The sequence below is a fragment of the Trachypithecus francoisi genome, unplaced genomic scaffold (assembly GCF_009764315.1).
Source record: "Trachypithecus francoisi isolate TF-2019V2 unplaced genomic scaffold, Tfra_2.0 Lachesis_group2, whole genome shotgun sequence".
Taxonomy (NCBI): Eukaryota; Metazoa; Chordata; class Mammalia; order Primates; family Cercopithecidae; genus Trachypithecus; species Trachypithecus francoisi.
Window position 1 is genome coordinate 151,621,705 of NW_022681465.1, and position 17,859 is coordinate 151,639,563.

The 17,859-nt window shown below is 46.3% G+C and overlaps 2 protein-coding genes across 2 annotated transcripts; both read left to right on the forward strand.

Annotated features, from left to right (window-relative positions):
- The first annotated feature begins 4,508 nt into the window (after positions 1-4,508).
- CD14 (CD14 molecule) lies at positions 4,509-6,361 on the forward strand. The gene is made up of 2 exons (XM_033181007.1): positions 4,509-5,024; positions 5,113-6,361. The coding sequence occupies exons 1-2, from the start codon at positions 5,022-5,024 to the stop codon at positions 6,235-6,237; spliced, it is 1,128 nt and encodes a 375-aa protein (XP_033036898.1). The 5' UTR covers positions 4,509-5,021; the 3' UTR covers positions 6,238-6,361.
- A 7,486-nt stretch (positions 6,362-13,847) lies between these two features.
- On the forward strand, positions 13,848-15,003 carry LOC117065755 (40S ribosomal protein S8-like). The gene has a single exon (XM_033181011.1). The coding sequence runs from the start codon at positions 14,318-14,320 to the stop codon at positions 14,942-14,944; it is 627 nt and encodes a 208-aa protein (XP_033036902.1). The 5' UTR covers positions 13,848-14,317; the 3' UTR covers positions 14,945-15,003.
- The last annotated feature ends 2,856 nt before the right edge of the window (positions 15,004-17,859 follow it).

The window sequence follows — 17,859 nt, forward strand, 5'->3', positions numbered from 1 at the left end:
ATTGTGGAGGCACAAGTTCTTATTTGCAGAGGAAACCTTCAAATCCTAGGCTTCAGAGAGAATGGGTTGTAAAATGTTTCTTATCAAATTTAAAGTCTGTGTTGATGTTAACGCTGGAGAGGTATAATGAGGCATGTTCAACCCCCACTTCCCATCATGCCCTGAAACAGTCACTCCGTTAAATTTTAAAAGAGCCCTGGCTGAAGAGGAAGTCCATTCAGATGGTGGGGGTTGGGGGCAGGGCTTAGAATTTTATTTTTGCTTTACAGTATGTTCACCACAATGACCGTTATTCTCATTTTATATGTGATGAAGATGAGAAAGATATCATTATTTCACTTCTCTGCATAAAACTGAGTTCCTATAATTTTTAGGATAAAATCTTTCACCAAATGTTGAGCGCCACTAGTCTACTAGGCACTAAGGAAACACTAGTGAATAAAAAACCATGTTCCTCACACTCAAAATTGGAATTGTGGCCGACTTAGCCCTACATGGTCTAACCCCTGCATATCTCTCCAATCTGGACTCACCTCTTCTGGGACATTCTCTTTGTTAACAAGCCCTGCTCTTTTTCTCCTCCACCCCACTCCTACTCTTGGGGGAGGCTCTTGCACAAGTTGTTTTCTCTGCCTGCACCCTTACGTCTTCTCTCTACCAGCATCCTTCCCTTAACAACATTCTCAACATCTCAAGTCCAGTGTCACATACTCAGAACCATTGTACCAATGACCCAGCTTCTTCATAACCCTTTTCACAGCTATCATTAAGTTATAGTATAATTATTTGATGTTGTCTCCTCCCAGACCCCCTTGGCAGCTCCAGGAGATTAGGGTCCTGGTGGCACCTAAGAATTTTTACAGGAAACCTCTAATTTTTAAAAAGCTATGTAACTTAGGCAAAGGTTCAATTAAGCACAAATCTAGGAAAAAGGTTATTCTTAAAACCAACTTCTTTCCCTTGAACTTAATTCTACCCCTTGGAGTTAATCAATAAAGTCTGCAATCTCTTCCACAAAACAGCACATTAAAATATCTACAGACCATCGTTCTATCCTTAATATCTTCTCTCCCAGTATCCATCCATCCATCCCCTGGACAGCCATTTATTGAGCACCTGCTGTGCACCATGCTCTGGCCAGGGACAGGGCCTGGATCTTGACCCCTTCCTCATGCAACTGTCTGGCTTCTTTTTTTAATTTTTCTTTTTTTTTTTTTTTTTTGAGACGGAGTCTCGCTCTGTCGCCCAGGCTGGAGTGCAGTGGCCGGATCTCAGCTCACTGCAAGCTCCGCCTCCCGGGTTTACGCCATTCTCCTGCCTCAGCCTCCCGAGTAGCTGGGACTACAGGCGCCCGCCACCTCGCCCGGCTAGTTTTTTGTATTTTTCAGTAGAGACGGTGTTTCACCGTGTTAGCCAGGATGGTCTCGATCTCCTGACCTCGTGATCCGCCCGTCTCGGCCTCCCAAAGTGCTGGGATTACAGGCTTGAGCCACCACGCCCGGCCAATTTCTCAATTTTTTAAAAAAATTTAATTTAAAAAAATTTTATTTTCTTATTTCTCCAAGAAAAACTTTTTATTTATTTATTTATTTATTTATTTTGAGCCAGGGTCTTTCTCTGTTGCCCAGGCTGCAGTGCAGTGGTGCAATCATGGCTTATCACAGCCTAGAGCTCAGCCTTAAATGATCCTTTCAGCTTGGCCTCCCAAAGTGCTAGAATTACAGGCATGAGCCACTGCACTTAACCCAGGCTGGCTTCTTAAACCCACACTTGGCTGGGCAAGGTGGCTCATGCCTATAATCCCAGCACTTTGGGAGACGGAGGCGGGTGGATCACCTGAGGTCAGGAGTTCGAGACCAGCCTGACCAACATAGTGAAACCCCATCTCTACTAAAAATGCAAAATTAAACAGGTGTGGTGGCACATGCTTGTAATCCCACTACTCGGGAGACTGAGGCAGGAGAATTGCTTGAACCCAGGAGGTGGAGGTTGCGGTGAGCTAAGATTGCGTCATTGCACTCCAGCCTGGGCAACAAGAGTGAAACTCCATCTAAAAAAAAAAGAAAACAACAACAACAACTACAACTAAACCCACACTTACTCCAGGTGGGGAAGATGAAACAAGTTCCCAGCCAAAAGCTATATTCTGCCCAGTGTCTGCTCAGACAGCTACAGCTGCCCAAACTGCCTTTCTGTATCTACCTGTCTGGCAACACTGTTAACCCTGTAAGAACCAGCCCCAGGTCCTGTCTTGTACAGGGTTGGCTGTTCCTTTCTCCAGACCATGTTCCTCTCCACCTCCGCCCTCCTCCCCCAACAACACAAGCCTTTGGTTTCTCTTCTGTAAGAGCCCTCTCCACTATGGACTGAAGTTCTGGGTTCATGTTTGCTCTACCCACCTCCTGGAGCACTTCAGGGATTGTCTTGGTTATGTCTGCGTCCCAGGGCTTTCTACCAACCATAGTACTCGGTAGACAAATGGTAGATATTTGTGGAATCAAGCTGTGAGTTGGAGATCTTTGCAGAACCATCACTGCCCCTCTTAACTTGCACCTCCCCACCCCTAAGATGATGAGGTGTCAGACTTCAGGGACCTGAGTTCTCTGAATGCAGACTCTGAGAAAGAAGACTAGTCATCAAGACTACACTGAAAAGACGTGGTTCTGTGCCAAAGACTTTACTCACAAACAGGTAATACTATCATCTCCATTTCACAAAAGGGAAGCCCAAGTCTCACAACCTCAGTAGTAAAGCTGGGATTCCAAGACTGGCTGACTTCGAGTCAGATATACTCACATCTTGGTCCTCAGGGATATCACAGAGGCCTGGCATGGCACCAGGGCATAGCCCAGTGCATTAGGGTATGCCCAACAGGACCCACAGGGGGCAGTGATGAGCCTTCTTGTTTGGACTAGGGACAAATCTGCAGCTACTTCTCAAAGAGGAAGTGGGAATTTAAAGAAGACTTTCGGTCAGGCACGGTGGCTCACACCTGTAATCCCAGCACTTTGAGAGGCCGAAGCGGGTGGATCACTTGAGGTCGGGAGTTCGAGACCAGCCTGACCAACATGGAGAAACCCCGTCTCTACTAAAAATACTAGCCGGGGTAGTGGCGCATGCATCCCTGTAATTCCAGCTGCTCAGGAAGCTGAGGCAGGAGAATTACTGGAACCCGGGAGGTGGAGATTGCAGTAAGCCCAGATTGTGCCATTGCACTCCAGCCTGGGCAACAAGAGTGAAACTCCGTCTCAAAAAATAAAAATAAATAACAAATAAATAATAAGAATACAAATACAAATAAAATAAAAATAAAAAAGACTTTCAGGCCAAATGTGGTGGCTCTCGCCTGTAATCCCAGCACTTTGAGAGGCCAAGGCGGGCAAATCACCTGAGGTCAGGAGTGCCTGGCCAACAGAGTGAAACCCTGTCTCTCCTAAAACTACAATAATTAGTTGGGCGTGGTGGTGGGCTCCTGTAATCCCAGCTACTTGGGAATCTGAGGCAAGAGAATCGCTTGAACCTGGGAGGCAGAGGTTGCAGTGAACCAAGATCACACTACTGCACTCCAGCCTGGGCAACACAGCAAAACTTGGTCTGAAAAAAAAAAAAAAAAAAGACTTTCATATAGTTCTTTCCCCAGAGGTCTAGGGATGTGGACCTGTGAGGATTGTTGTAAATGCATAGCTCCTTATCCTCTGGGACATTTGCTGTTTTTTCGTTTTGTTTTGTTTTCTGTTTTTGTTTGTTTGTTGCAAAACTGGTGAGTTACTAATTAATCCTCATTCAACATAGTCCTATCCCTTCCTTCCTAGGGCACAGAGATTGTACTGAGAGGAGGGCAGGAGAGAGCAAGGTGCAAGTGGGAAAACTGGTTCAAAATACCTTGCTTCACAATTCAGGACAGAAAATGGATACTGTAAGTGACCGAGCGACTTGGCCAGTGTGTCTCTGTTAAACATCTCCACTTTTAAGAAAGTTATTACTTAATCAAAGGAGCAAGGAAAAAAAAAAGAAGGGGGAATTTTTCTTCAGAGCAACTTCCTTTTCTTGAACCTAATTCCATCCCTTGGTGCCAACAGATGAGGTTCACAATCTCTTCTCTTCCACAAAACATCCAGTTAAGTATCTGAGGATAATCAGGGACTTGGATTTGGGTGGCGGGAGATCAACATAAAGCAAGACAAGGCCGGGCGCGGTGGCTCAAGCCTGTAATCCCAGCACTTTGGGAGGCCGAGACGGGTGGATCACGAGGTCAGGAGATCGAGACCATCCTGGCTAACACGGTGAAACCCCGTCTCTACTAAAAAAATACAAAAAATTAGCCGGGCGAGATGGCGGGCGCCTGTAGTCCCAGCTACTCGGGAGGCTGAGGCAGGAGAATGGCGTAAACCCGGGAGGCGGAGCTTGCAGTGAGCTGAGATCCGGCCACTGCACTCCAGCCTGGGTGACAGAGCGAGACTCCGTCTCAAAAAAAAAAAAAAAAAAAAAAAAAAAAAAAGCAAGACAAGGAAGACGTCAAAGAAACGAATCAAGTAGAGTCTCTGGGATATAACGTGGTGGTTTGGGGGTTTGCATAGTGCAGAGTATGGTACTGGCCTAAGGCACTGAGGATCATCTTTTTCCCATACCCACCAGAGACGCCTTAGGCGCCTAAGTCATCAGGGCATTCACCGCCTGGGGCGCTTGAGTCATCAGGACACTGCCAGGAGACACAGAACCCTAGATGCCCTGCAGAATCCTTCCTGTTACGGCTCCCCTCCCTGAAACGTCCTTCCCTGCAATATTTCCAAGAAAGGAAGGGGGCTGGCTGGGAGGAAGAGAGGTGGGGAGGTGATCAGGGTTCACAGAGGAGGGAACTGACTGACTTCCCAGGATTACGTAAACTCTTAGAGACAGTTCACAAGTGTTCACAAATTCACAAGTGTGAAGCCTGGAAGCTGGCGGGTGCCGCTGTTTAGGAAAGAAGCTAGAGCCCTTCCAGAGCCTGTCCGGAGCTCAGAGGCTCGGAAGACTTATCGACCATGGTGAGTTTAGGGTCTTGGGGTCGAACAAGTGCCACTCGGGAGCCACAGGGGTCGGATGGGGCCTCCTAGACCTGTGCTGTCTCCCCAGGAGCGCGCATTCTCCATATTGCTGCTGCTGCTGCCGCTGGTGCACGTCTCTGCGACCACGCCAGAACCTTGTGAGCTGGACGATGAAGATTTCCGCTGCGTCTGCAACTTCTCCGAACCTCAGCCCGACTGGTCCGAAGCCTTCCAGTGTGTGTCTGCAGTCGAGGTGGAGATCCGTGTCGGCGGTCTCAGCCTAGAGCCGTTTCTAACGCGCGTCGATGTAGACGCCAACCCGCGGCAGTATGCTGACACGGTCAAGGCTCTCCGCGTGCGGCGGCTCACAGTAGGAGCCGCACAGGTTCCTGCTCAGCTACTGGTAGGCGCCCTGCGTGTACTAGCGTACTCCCGCCTCCAGGAACTGACGCTCGAGGACCTAGAGATAACCGGCACCATGCCTCCGCTGCCTCTGGAAGCCACAGGGCTTGCACTCTCCAGCTTGCGCCTACGCAACGTGTCGTGGGCTACAGGGCGTTCCTGGCTCGCTAAGCTGCAGCAGTGGCTCAAGCCAGGCCTCAAGGTACTGGGCATTGCCCAAGCACACTCGCCTGCCTTTTCCTGCGAACAGGTTCGCGCTTTCCCGGCCCTCACCAGCCTAGACCTGTCTGACAATCCTGGACTGGGCGAACGCGGACTGACCGCGGCTCTCTGTCCCCACAAGTTCCCGGCCCTCCAGAATCTAGAGCTGCGCAACACAGGAATGGAGACGCCCACAGGCGTGTGCGCTGCACTGGCGGCGGCAGGTGTGCAGCCCCACAGCCTAGACCTCAGCCACAACTCGCTGCGCGCCACCGCAAACCCTAGCGCTCCGAGATGCATGTGGTCCAGCGCCCTAAACTCCCTCAATCTGTCGTTCGCTGGGCTGGAACAGGTGCCTAAAGGACTGCCGGCCAAGCTCAGAGTGCTCGATCTCAGCTGCAACAGACTGTACAGGGCGCCGCGGCCTGACGAGCTGCCAGAGGTGGATAACCTGACACTGGACGGGAATCCCTTCCTGGTCCCTGGAACTGCCCTCCCCCAAGAGGGCTCAATGAACTCCGGCGTGGTCCCAGCCTGTGCACGTTCGACCCTGTCGGTGGGGGTGTCGGGAACCCTGGTGCTGCTCCAGGGGGCCCGGGGCTTTGCCTAAGATCCAGGAGAGAATAATGAATGGGCTCAAACTGCCTTGGCTTCAGGGGCGTCCCGTCAGGACGTTGAGGACTTTTCGACCAGTTCAACCCTTTGCCCCATCTTTATTAAAATCTTAAACAATGGGTCCGTGTCATTCATTTAACAGACATTTATTGGATGTCTGCTATGTGCTGGGCACAGTGCTGGATGGGGAATTCATCATACTTAGGCTTTCTTCATCCTAACTCCCTAAGAAACCCTACCGGGGCCGGGCGCGGTGGCTCAAGCCTGTAATCCCAGCACTTTGGGAGGCCGAGACGGGCGGATCACGAGGTCAGGAGATCGAGACCATCCTGGCTAACACAGTGAAACTCCGTCTCTACTAAAAATACAAAAACTAGCCGGGCGACGAGGCGGGCGCCTGTAGTCCCAGCTACTGGGGAGGCTGAGGCAGGAGAATGGCGTAAACCCGGGAGGCGGAGCTTGCAGTGAGCTGAGATCCGGCCACTGCACTCCAGCCTGGGCGACAGAGCGAGACTCCGCCTCAAAAAAAAAAAAAAAAAAAAAAAGAAACCCTACCTGTCCTCCCCAAGAAAAGAACTGCGGAGATAGAAGGAGCCAGGAAAGGACTCCTGGCTAGGGCTACATGGGAGAAACAATGAGTGTGCAGTCAGGGCTTTCTGAGCAGATTATCGGCATCTGGATTAAAAGATATTTGAATGATATTTGGAAGATACAAAATATTTCCTCTCCTATGCACTTCCCAAGAGCCAACTGCTCCCTTTCAAAGGTAATAAAACCCGCAGCCATTTGCTTATTTCCTTGTTCTCTCTCTCTCTCTCTCTCTCTCTCTCTCTCTCACACACACACACACACACACACACACACACACCCTCCCTCTCCCTCTCTGTTTGTCTCCCTTACCACTCAAGGAAGAGGGACAGCCTCCTATCCTGCACAAGCTCTGAGTTTCATAATATTAGGGTTCCTCTCTTGTAAACCTCTCTACACCCGGAGGCTTTCACTGTGTCACTCCCCGACATAATGGGGAATTTGGGCCTGGGGAACTGACGCAAGATGCAGTCAGTCTCTGAATTAGAGATCCTGTGTTCTGTTAGTACATATATAGATAACCTTTTCAGGCTGACTCTGATTGGCAAGTAGGATAGCATCTCAGACTCTTCAAAACTTCAAAATAAACAGGATGTGTCTTCTAGTCCACATTAGCTCAGAGACCTAGGGTATCAGCCATCAAGAGGTGCTGTTTCTTCTGATTCCCTTCTTCATTTCAATAAGGAGGCAGCCACATCCATTAGAAAGCTAGATGCCTGCCTCTCAGGGAGCATGGGAGAGGTGGGAGGAGGTTTATAGGCCCAGCACTTGCCTCTGGCCAATGTCCAGAGCTACATAGATTTGAATGGGGAATGGAAATTAACATTGATAAGAGAGTTACAGACATTACCAGAACCAGACTCAAACTATGTCAGAAAACAGTTCAATTAGCTGGACATTCACTGGAATGTCCCCAAGGGGCCTTCAACCAGCCAGTTGGGAGATTTCAAGTATCAGATAATTAATCATCTCAAGGCAGTTCCCCCCCCCCCCCCCCCCGCCCCCTTGAATAGCTCTGATCACACTTCATCAAACGGTTACAGAACCCCATTTCACCTCAGGCCTTGTGATAAAGCCTGGAATACAAAGATGAATCAGAAACATCCACGCCCTTAGGGAATTCCAATCCAGTGGCTGGGGGAGGGGGGTGAAAACACTAAAAGATAGTTTTTTATGTGTGAGAAATAACTGTGAGAATATATATAAATTTCTGTTGGTTAAGCCACCAGTCTATGGTATTTTGTTATGGTAGCCTGAGCTGACTAAGGCAGTAGTGGAGATGTAAAATATCCCATTGCAAAAAAAAAAAAATTAAGGGTAATAACCATCCTAGCTAACACGGTAAAACCGCATCTCTACTAAAAAAAAATACAAAAAATGAGCCGGGTGTGGTGGCAGGCGCCTGTAGTCCCAGCTACTCGGGAGGCTGAGGCAGGAGAATGGCGTGAACCTGGGAGGCGGAGCTTGCAGTGAGCAAGACCGCGCGACTGCACTCCAGCCTGCACAACAGAGCGAGACTCCGCCTCAAAAAAAATTTAAAAAAAGAAAAAAAAGAGTAATATTATCTGTGCCAGGTGTGGTGGCTCACGCCTATAATCCCAGCACTTTGGAAGGCTGAGGTGGGCGGATCACGAGGTCAAGAGATCGAGACCATCCTGGCCAACATGGTGAAACCCTGTCTCTACTAAAAATACAAAAATTAGCTGGGTGTGGTGGCATGTGCCTGTAATTCCAGCAACTCAGGATGCTGAGGCAGGAGAACCGCTCACTCGAACCTGGGAGGCAGAGGTTGCAGTAAGCCAAAATGGCGCCACTGCACTCCAGCCTGGGCTACAGAGCAAGACTCTGTCTCAGAAAAAAAAAAAGGGAGCAGATATTGTTGAGGATTGGTATGTTATACAGGTTGACTATCCTTTTTTTTTTTTTCTTAAGACAGAGTTTCACTCTTGTTGCCCAGGCTGGAGTGCAATGGCACAATCTCAGCTCACCGCAACCTCCACCTCCCAGGTTTAAGCGATTCTCCTGCCTCAGCCTCCTGAGTAGCTGGGATTACAGGTGCCTGCCACAATGCCCAGCTAATTTTACTGGGTTTCGCCATGTTGGCCAGGCTGGTCTCAAACTCCTGACCTCATGATCCATCTGCCTCAGCCTCCCAAAGTGCTGGTATTACACACGTGAGCCACCGTGCCCGGCCTTATGTTTTCTTCTAAGAGTTTTATAATTTTTGCTCTTGTAGCAACTTGATCAATTTTTAATTTTTATATATGGTATAAAGTAAAGATCCAACTTCATTCTTTTGCATGTGAATATCCATTTTCCCCAGTGCCATTGTATGGAAAGACTTCCTTTTATCTATTGAATAGCCTTGGCACCTTTGTCAAAATCATTTGACCATATATGTGAGGGCTTATTTCTGAGCTTTCTATTCTATTCCTTGGTCTATGTGTCTGTCTTTATGCTAGTACCACACTGTTTTGATTACTGCAACTTAATAATAAGTTTTGAAATCAGGATGCATGAGCTCTCCAACTTTGTTCTTTTTTTTCCCGAGATTGTTTTGGTCATTCAGGATCCCTTGAGGGTCCATATTTTGAAGTGAATTTTTCCATTTCTGAAAAAAAAGCCATTGCATTTTGCTAAGAAATGCATTATATCTGTAGATCACTTGAGAGAGTGTTGCTATCATAAAAATATTAAGACTACCAATGAACATGGATTAATTTTCTATTTATTTGTATCTTTAATTTCTCTGAGAAACATTTTGTAGTTTTCATTGTACAAGTCTTTTGCCTCCTTGGTGAAGTTTATTCCCAAGTATTTTATTATTCTTTTTCATGCTATTGTAAGTGAAACTGTTTTCTTAATATCCTTTTCAGATTGTTCATGGTTAGTATATATAAACAGTGGTTTTTCTGTGTTGATTTTGTATCCTGCAACTTTACTAAATTTGTTTGTTAGTTATAACAGGCTTTTTGGAATTTTTAGGGGTTTCTACATATAAGATCATGTCATTTACAAATGGAGATAATTTTACTTCTTCCTTTTCAATTTGGATGCCCTTTATTTCTTTTTCCTGCCCAATTGCTCTGGCTAGGACTTACAGTGCTATGCTAAATAGAAGTATTGAAAGTACTTCCCAGTGGGCGAAGTGGCTCACGCCTGTAATCCCAGCACTTTGGGAGGCCGAGGTGGGCAGGAGTTCAAGACCATCCTGGCTAACACGATGAAACCCTGTCTCTACAAAAATACAAAACATTAGCCGGGAGTGGTGGCAGGTGCCTGTAATCCCAGCTACTCGGGAGGCTGAGGCAGGAGAATGGCATGAACCTAGGAGACGGAGCTGCAGTGAGCCAAGATCATGCAACTGCACTCCAGCCTGGGCTATAGAGCGAGACTCTGTCAAAAGAAAGAGAGAGAGAGAGAGAAAGGAAAGAAGGAAGGAAGGAAGGAAGAAAGGGGGAAGGAAGGAAGGAAGGCTGACAGAAGGAAGGAAGGAAGGAAGGAAGGAAGGAAGGAAGGAAGGAACTTCCCTTGCTCATGATCTTAGAGGGAAAGCTTTCAGTTTCTCACCAGTGAGTATGCTGTTATGTTTGTTGTTGTTGTTGTTGTTTTTTAAGACAGAGTTTCGCTCTTGTTGCCCACCCAGGCTGGAGTACAATGGTTTGATCTCGGCTCACTGCAACTTCTGCCTCTTGGGTTCAAGCAATTCTCCTGCCTCAGCCTCCCAAGTAGCTGGGATTACAGGCACCCACCACCACGCCCAGCTAATTTTGTATTTTTAGTAGAGATGGGGTTTCTCCATGTTGGTCAGGCTGGTCTCGAACTCCTGACCTCAGGTGATCTGCCCGCCTCAACCTCCCAAAGTGCTAGGATTACGGCAGATCACAAGGTCAGGAGATTGAGACCATCCTGGCTAACATGGTGAAACCCTGTCTCTACTAAAAATACAAAAAATTAGCTGAGCATGGTGGTGGGCGCCTGTAGTCCCAGACACTCAGGAGGCTGAGGCCAGAGAATGGCGTGAACCCAGGAGGTGGAGGTTGCAGTGAGCCGAGACCATGCCACTGCACTCCAGCCTGGTCAACAGAGCAAGATTCCATCTCAAAAAAAAAAAAAAAAGAGAGAGAGAGATGAGCCTGGTACAGTGGCTCATGCCTGTAATCCCCGTGCTTTAGGAGGCTGAGATGGGAGGATTGCTTAAGGCCAGGAATTTGACGTTACAATGAGCAATGAACTACGATTGCACCACTGTGCTCCAGCTGGGCACATTTGTATTTAAAAATAATAATAATAAGAGAAATAGCATGATTGTGTGAAGACAGAAACAGCAGAGGGAAAATTTGATGAGACAGGAGAAAAGGGAGTCCTGCTGGAGCAATGTTCTTGAGTAGATAAAAGGCACTGGTATCTAGTTCACCAGTGGAGGGATTGGCTTTAGTGTAAAAACCGAAACAGTCAATTTGTAGTCTCACTCTACTGGAAGACAAAGTTTCTGGGCAAATATGCTGATGGGTAGGTGTGGCTCACTGTTTAGAATTCAACTCAGATGTCACCCCATCTGAAAGGAACTCCTCCTGCCATCATTTTTTTCTTTTCTTTTCTTTTCTTTTTTTTTTTAGACGGAGTCTCACTCTGTCACCAGGCTGGAGTACAGTGGCATGATCTCGGCTCACTGCAGTCTCTGTCTCTCAGGTTCAAGTGATTTTCCTGCTTCAGCCTCCCAAGTAGCTGGGACTACAGGTGCATGCCACCACACCCAGCTAATTTTTGTATTTTTAGTAGAGACAGGGTTTCACCCTGTTGGCCAGGATGGTCTCGATCTCTTGACCTCATGACTGGTCTGCCTCCGCCTTCCAAAGTGCTGGGATTACAGGTGTGAACCACTGTGCCTGGCCCCCTCCTGCCATCATTTCTATCCTAACATCATGCATGATTTTCTTCACAGCATTTATCTCTATCAGAAATTGTCATCTTGGCCGGGTGCGGTGGCTCAAGCCTGTAATCCCAGCACTTTGGGAGGCCGAGACGGGCGGATCACAAGGTCAGGAGATCGAGACCATCCTGGCTAACACGGTGAAACCCCGTCTCTACTAAAAATACAAAAAAATAGCTGGGCGAGGTGGCGGCGCCTGTAGTCCCAGCTACTCGGGAGGCTGAGGCAGGAGAATGGCATGAACCCGGGAGGCGGAGCTTGCAGTGAGCTGAGATCCGGCCACTGCACTCCAGCTCGGGCGACAGAGTGAGACTCCGTATCAAAAAAAAAAAAAAAAAAGAAATTGTCATCTTTATTTATGTCTTTATTGGGTTGTAAGTTCCATGAGACCAGAGATTGTATTGCTCTTGTTCAGTTTTGTATCTCCAGCCTCTAAAGCAGTGCCTGGCACATGGCAAGTGTTCCATAAATCTTCACCGATTTGACTGATTGAAGAGTGGGCTGAGGACTGAACCGAAAGGAAAGTGAGGAAACAGTGAATAGTATTTTACTTCACTAAAGTCAAGTAAAAATATTTGCTCAATTGAGTTTGAAGACCATAAACTATGTGTCATGGTTCCAGTCTCAAGGATTGTGATTTTTTGTTTCCAACTTTGTCCAGCAGTCTGGGAACAGAATTCATTCAACCAAGATCAGAGGTCGGGGTGCAGGGCACCCTCAGAGAGGCCCAAAGGTTGGGCAAGTTGTGTTAATAAAGCAAGGCTGAATAATGTGCCCTAAACAGGGAAGGAAGTGAGGCAAGCAGGGGGAAATGGACTGAGAGACGCAAGGGCTCCACTCTACATGGCACTTTGTGGTCGGATATTTGGTGTGAGGTGACAGACTTTATGCTGAAACAGTGGAATGTTGTGGTTGCAGGACTTCCTTTTCTGATCCCAAATCAGTTTCCCTGTAAACTTCCTCTTTTGCTCCTGCTTTGTCATCTGGAACCAAACAGATGTTAGTGTGTTTTTTCGTTGTTGTTGTTCTACACTAAGTCAAGAGTTTTGCTCTCAAAAAAAAACTTGCTCTCTCCCATCCAGTCTTCTTTTCTCCAACACAAACCTCACTTCTTCTAATGCTCAGAGCCCCTCATTTACCAGATCGTGGGAGGCTCATTATAAAACATTTAAAATCACATGTAGTGGAAGAAATTGAACACTGACTTGAATCTTTTAGGCTATCTAAAAATTGCTTATTCTTTTTTACATATGATATTGTGTATGATAGGTCTGATCTTCGGTTAAGTTTAATAAAGAGTGGTTGAAAAGACATCATAAGGAGAGAAAACTACAGACCGATATGTCTTATGAGTATGGATACAAGAATCATCAACAAAACACTAGCAAACCAAATCCAGCAACATACAAAAATAATTATGCACCATGACCAATCGGGATTTATGCCAGGAGTGCAAGGGTGGTTTTGACAGAGCAGGAGCACTGTCATCTTGGACAAACACTGCCACTTTAAGTTCCAACTCCTTTTCTAACCTCATGCATTTCAAGGAAATCATTTCTATTCTAACAACAAGCAGCCACAAAGTACAGACAGTAAAACACAGACAAGACAGCTCAGGCACAGAGGGAGGGGGAAAATCTCTTGGGTAACCACCAAACTTCACACTCATACAATAGGTCCCAGTAAAACAGTGGACCCTAATAAGCACACTCCTTTCCCTTTAGGTGCACTAAGATAGGGAAACTAAAAGCAGACTAAGGGTGGTGGGAGTGAAGGGAAGTATGCCTGTAACTGCGGGAAGATGCATGGGAACAGACACAAAAGTCTCCCTCCCAGATAAGTAAGACAAAGAGACACAGAAGCATTCCGAGCCTGTGATAAGCTCTCCTGCCCCAAACCCTTAAAAGCTCTAAGTCTGTAAGAGAGAGTGACTCTGACCTAACTTGGTCAGAAGCCCCTCTCAGGTTTATTCTCTAGAATAAACCTGTCTTTGTTGAGCTGACTTTCATGTTTCTTTCCTCTTTCTTTAATTCTTACAGGTTTAACAGCTGAAAATTAATGTAATACATCAGAAAAATAGAATTAGAAATAAAAAAACCACGTGATTATTTAAATAAATGCAGAAGAAGCATTTGACAAAATTCAACACCTCTCACAAAAAAACACTCAACAAAAGGAAGGAAGGGAACTTTCTTGCATGGTAAAGGACATCTGCAAAAAAAAATCAGTTTATTTCATACTTAATAGTAAAAGACTGCTTTTGCCTTAAGATCAGCAACAAAACAAGGATGTATATTCTCACCACCTCTATTCAACATTGTACTAGAGGTTCTTGCCATGAAAATTAGCCAAGTAAAAGAAATAAATGGCATCCAGATTGAAAAGTAGGAAGTAGGCCGGGCGTGGTGGCTCAAGCCTGTAATCCCAGCACTTTGGGAGGCTGAGACGGGCGGATCACGAGGTCAGGAGATCGAGACCATCCTGGCTAACACGGTGAAACCCCGTCTCTACTAAAAAAAATACAACAAACGCTCTTTCCAGCCAGCGCCGAGCGATGGGCATTTCTCGGGACAACTGGCACAAGCGCCGCAAAACCGGGGGCAAGAGAAAGCCCTACCACAAGAAGTGGAAGTATGAGTTGGGGCGCCCGGCTGCCAACACCAAGATTGGCCCCTGCAGCATCCACACAGTCCGTGTGAGGGGAGGTAACAAGAAATACCGTGCCCTGAGGCTGGACGTAGGGAATTTCTCCTGGGGCTCAGAGTGTTGTACTTGTAAAACAAGGATCATCGATGTTGTCTACAATGCATCTAATAATGAACTCGTCCGTACCAAGACTCTGGTGAAGAATTGCATCGTGCTCATTGACAGCACACCTTACCGACAGTGGTACGAGTCCCACTACGCGCTGCCCCTGGGCCGCAAGAAGGGAGCCAAGCTGACTCTTGAGGAAGAAGAGATTTTAAACAAAAAACGATCTAAAAAAATTCAGAAGAGATATGATGAAAGGAAAAAGAATGCCAAAATCAGCAGTCTCCTGGAGGAGCAGTTCCAGCAGGGCAAACTTCTTGCATGCATTGCTTCCAGGCCGGGACAGTGTGGCCGAGCAGATGGCTATGTGCTAGAGGGCAAAGAGTTGGAATTCTATCTTAGGAAAATCAAGGCCCGGAAAGGCAAATAAATCCTCGTTTTGTCTTCACCTGTGTAATAAAGGTGTTTATTGTTCTGTTCAAAAAAAAACAAAAAGCAAAACAAAACAAAACAAAAAAATACAAAAAACTAGCCGGGCATGGTGGCGGGCGCCTGTAGTCCCAGCTACTAGGGAGGCTGAGGCAGGAGAATGGTGTAAACCCGGGAGGCGGAGCTTGCAGTGAGCTGAGATCTGGCCACTGCACTCCAGCCTGGGCGACAGAGCGAGACTCCGTCTCCAAAAAAAAAAAGAAAAGTAGGAAGTAAAATTATGTCAATTCACAGATTATATAATCAGATATATTAAAAACTCCTAGTGATTCACTAAAATACATGAAAACTAATCAGCAAGTTCAGCAAGATTGCAAAATACAAAATCCATATCCAAAATCTGTTGTATGTCAATACACTTAGAATGCACATTCTGAAAATTAAATTAAGTAAACAATTCTGGGCAGATGTGGTAGCTCATGCCTGTAATCCCACACTTCACACTTTGGGTGACTGAGGCGGGAGAAGTGCTTGAGCCTTGAAGTTCATGACCAGCCTAGGCAACATAAGGAGACCATTGTTCCTACTAAAACTTTTTGTTTGCTTGTTTGAGACAGAGTCTCACTCTATCACCAGGCTGGAGGGGAGTGGCATGATCTCAGCTCACTGCAACCTCCACCTCCTGGGTTCAAGCAATTCTCCTGCCTCAGCCTCCTGAGTAGCTAGGACTAGAGGCACAAGCTGCCACGCCTGGCTTTTTTTTTTTTTTTTGGATTTTAGTAGAAACGGGATTTCACCAAGTTCCCCAGGTTGGTCTCAAACTCCTGAGCTCAGGCAATCCGCCCACCTTGGCCTCCCAAAGTGCTAGGATTACAGGCGTGAGCCACCACTCCCAGTCTGTTCCTACCAAAACTTAAAAAAAAAATTAGCCAGGCATGGTAGCTTGCACCTGTAGTCCCAGTTACTTGGGAGGCTGAGGTGGGAGGCTCACTTGAGCCCTGGGGCTTGAGGTTGCAGTGAGCTATGATATTACCACTGCATTCCAGCCCGGGTGACAGTAAGACCCTGTCTCAAAAACAGAAAAAGAAAAAAATTTCACTTGCAATAGCAGCAAAAATAATAACATGTTTAGGAATAAACATAACAAAAGAAGAGCAGGGCTGACTTACACTCTTAAAACTACAAAATGTTGAAAGGAATTGAAGATCAGATCTTATGGTTGTCAAGATGACAATTCTCCCCTAATTCACTAATTGCAGATTCAATGAAATTCTTTTTTTTTTCTGGTGTGTATGAGATATTTGATTGTGATTAGAAATCATTTCCAGTACTTGCTTCTATGCCTGTTGCCCCATGTCCCAGGTAGGGGGCTTGGATGCAGGACAGGGTGTGGTGCTGCCCGGGGGTGGGTCCCAAACAGATGGACAGACTAGACGTCCCCTCCCTCCCAATGCCAGGGAGGCCGCTAAGGAGGACCACAAGTTCCATAATAAAATAAAGCTTTCATTATGCTCACAGGGGAGGGTGGCTCATTCCTTGTGGGCGGCTGCTTTCCTCACGGCAGCCAGGATGTTGCTCAGCTTCTTTTGCTTCCTGTTGGCACAGATGTGTGTCCCTACCCTTTTCTTGATGAACTTGAGGGCCCAATTGTCCTTAGAAACCTCAAGCAACTCCATGGCATGCCACTTGTTTGGGGCAAAGCCATACCCCTCTCAGGCCAGGTCCACACAAATTCAGTGTGCTTGATGAGGTGCCCATCGTGGTAGCGACTGAGCCTGGGCTTTCTCCTTACCCTGTCATTACCTGGGCCCTTGCTGAGACCCTAGTCATGGGGTGGCACAGAACCGTGGCTGCTACTTTAAAATCGCGATGAAAGTCTTACAAGAATCCTAGCTGGTTTCTTTATAGAAATTGACAAGCTAATTGTAAAGTTTCTATAGAAGTTCAATGGGTGCAGAATAGACAAAACAACCTTGTAAAAGAAGGGCAAAGTTGGAGGACTCGCTTCTCCTGATTTCAAAACATTATTGCAAAGCAGCAGTAACTAAGACAGTGTGGTAGTAGCATAAGGATAAGCAGAGAGATCAATGGAATAGAAGTGAGAGTTCAGAAATAAACTCATGTGTCTATGGGAAACTGATTTTGACAAGGATGTCAAGAACATCCAACGAGGAAACACTAGGTTCAACTAATGGCAAAGGGACACCTGGATATCCATATGCAGATGCATGAAGTTGGACCCTTACCTCAAATCATATACAAAAATTAATTCCACATTAATTGATTACCTAAATGTAAGAACCAAAACCATAAAGCTCTTAGAAGAAAACACAGGAATTAATCTTTGTGGCCTCTGATTTAGCAGTGGATTATTAGATATGACTCCAAAAGCCTGAGCAACAAAATAAATAATAAAATAATAATAAACTGGACTTCAACAAAATTAAAAGCTTTTGTGCATCAAAAGGCATTACCAAATAAAGTGAAAAGACAACCCACAAAATGGGAGAAAGTGTTGCAAAGTATATGCATGGTAATGGTTTACTACCCAGAGTATATATAGGATTCTTACAACTCAGCAACAAAAAGGCAAACAAATCAAGTAAAAAAAAGGGAAAAGGGCTTTAACAGTCATTTCTCCAAAGGTACACAAATACCTGAAAGTACATGAAAAGATGCTTAATATTATTATTCACTAGTAAAATGCCAAAAACAAACAGCCAAATTAAAACCTGGGCAAAGAACTTGACTAAACATTGCCACAAAGAAATTATAGAAATGGGCCGGGCGCGGTGGCTCAAGCCTGTAATCCCAGCACTTTGGGAGGCCGAGACGGGCGGATCACGAGGTCAGGAGATCGAGACCATCCTGGCTAATACGGTGAACCCCGTTTCTACTAAAAATACAAAAAAACTA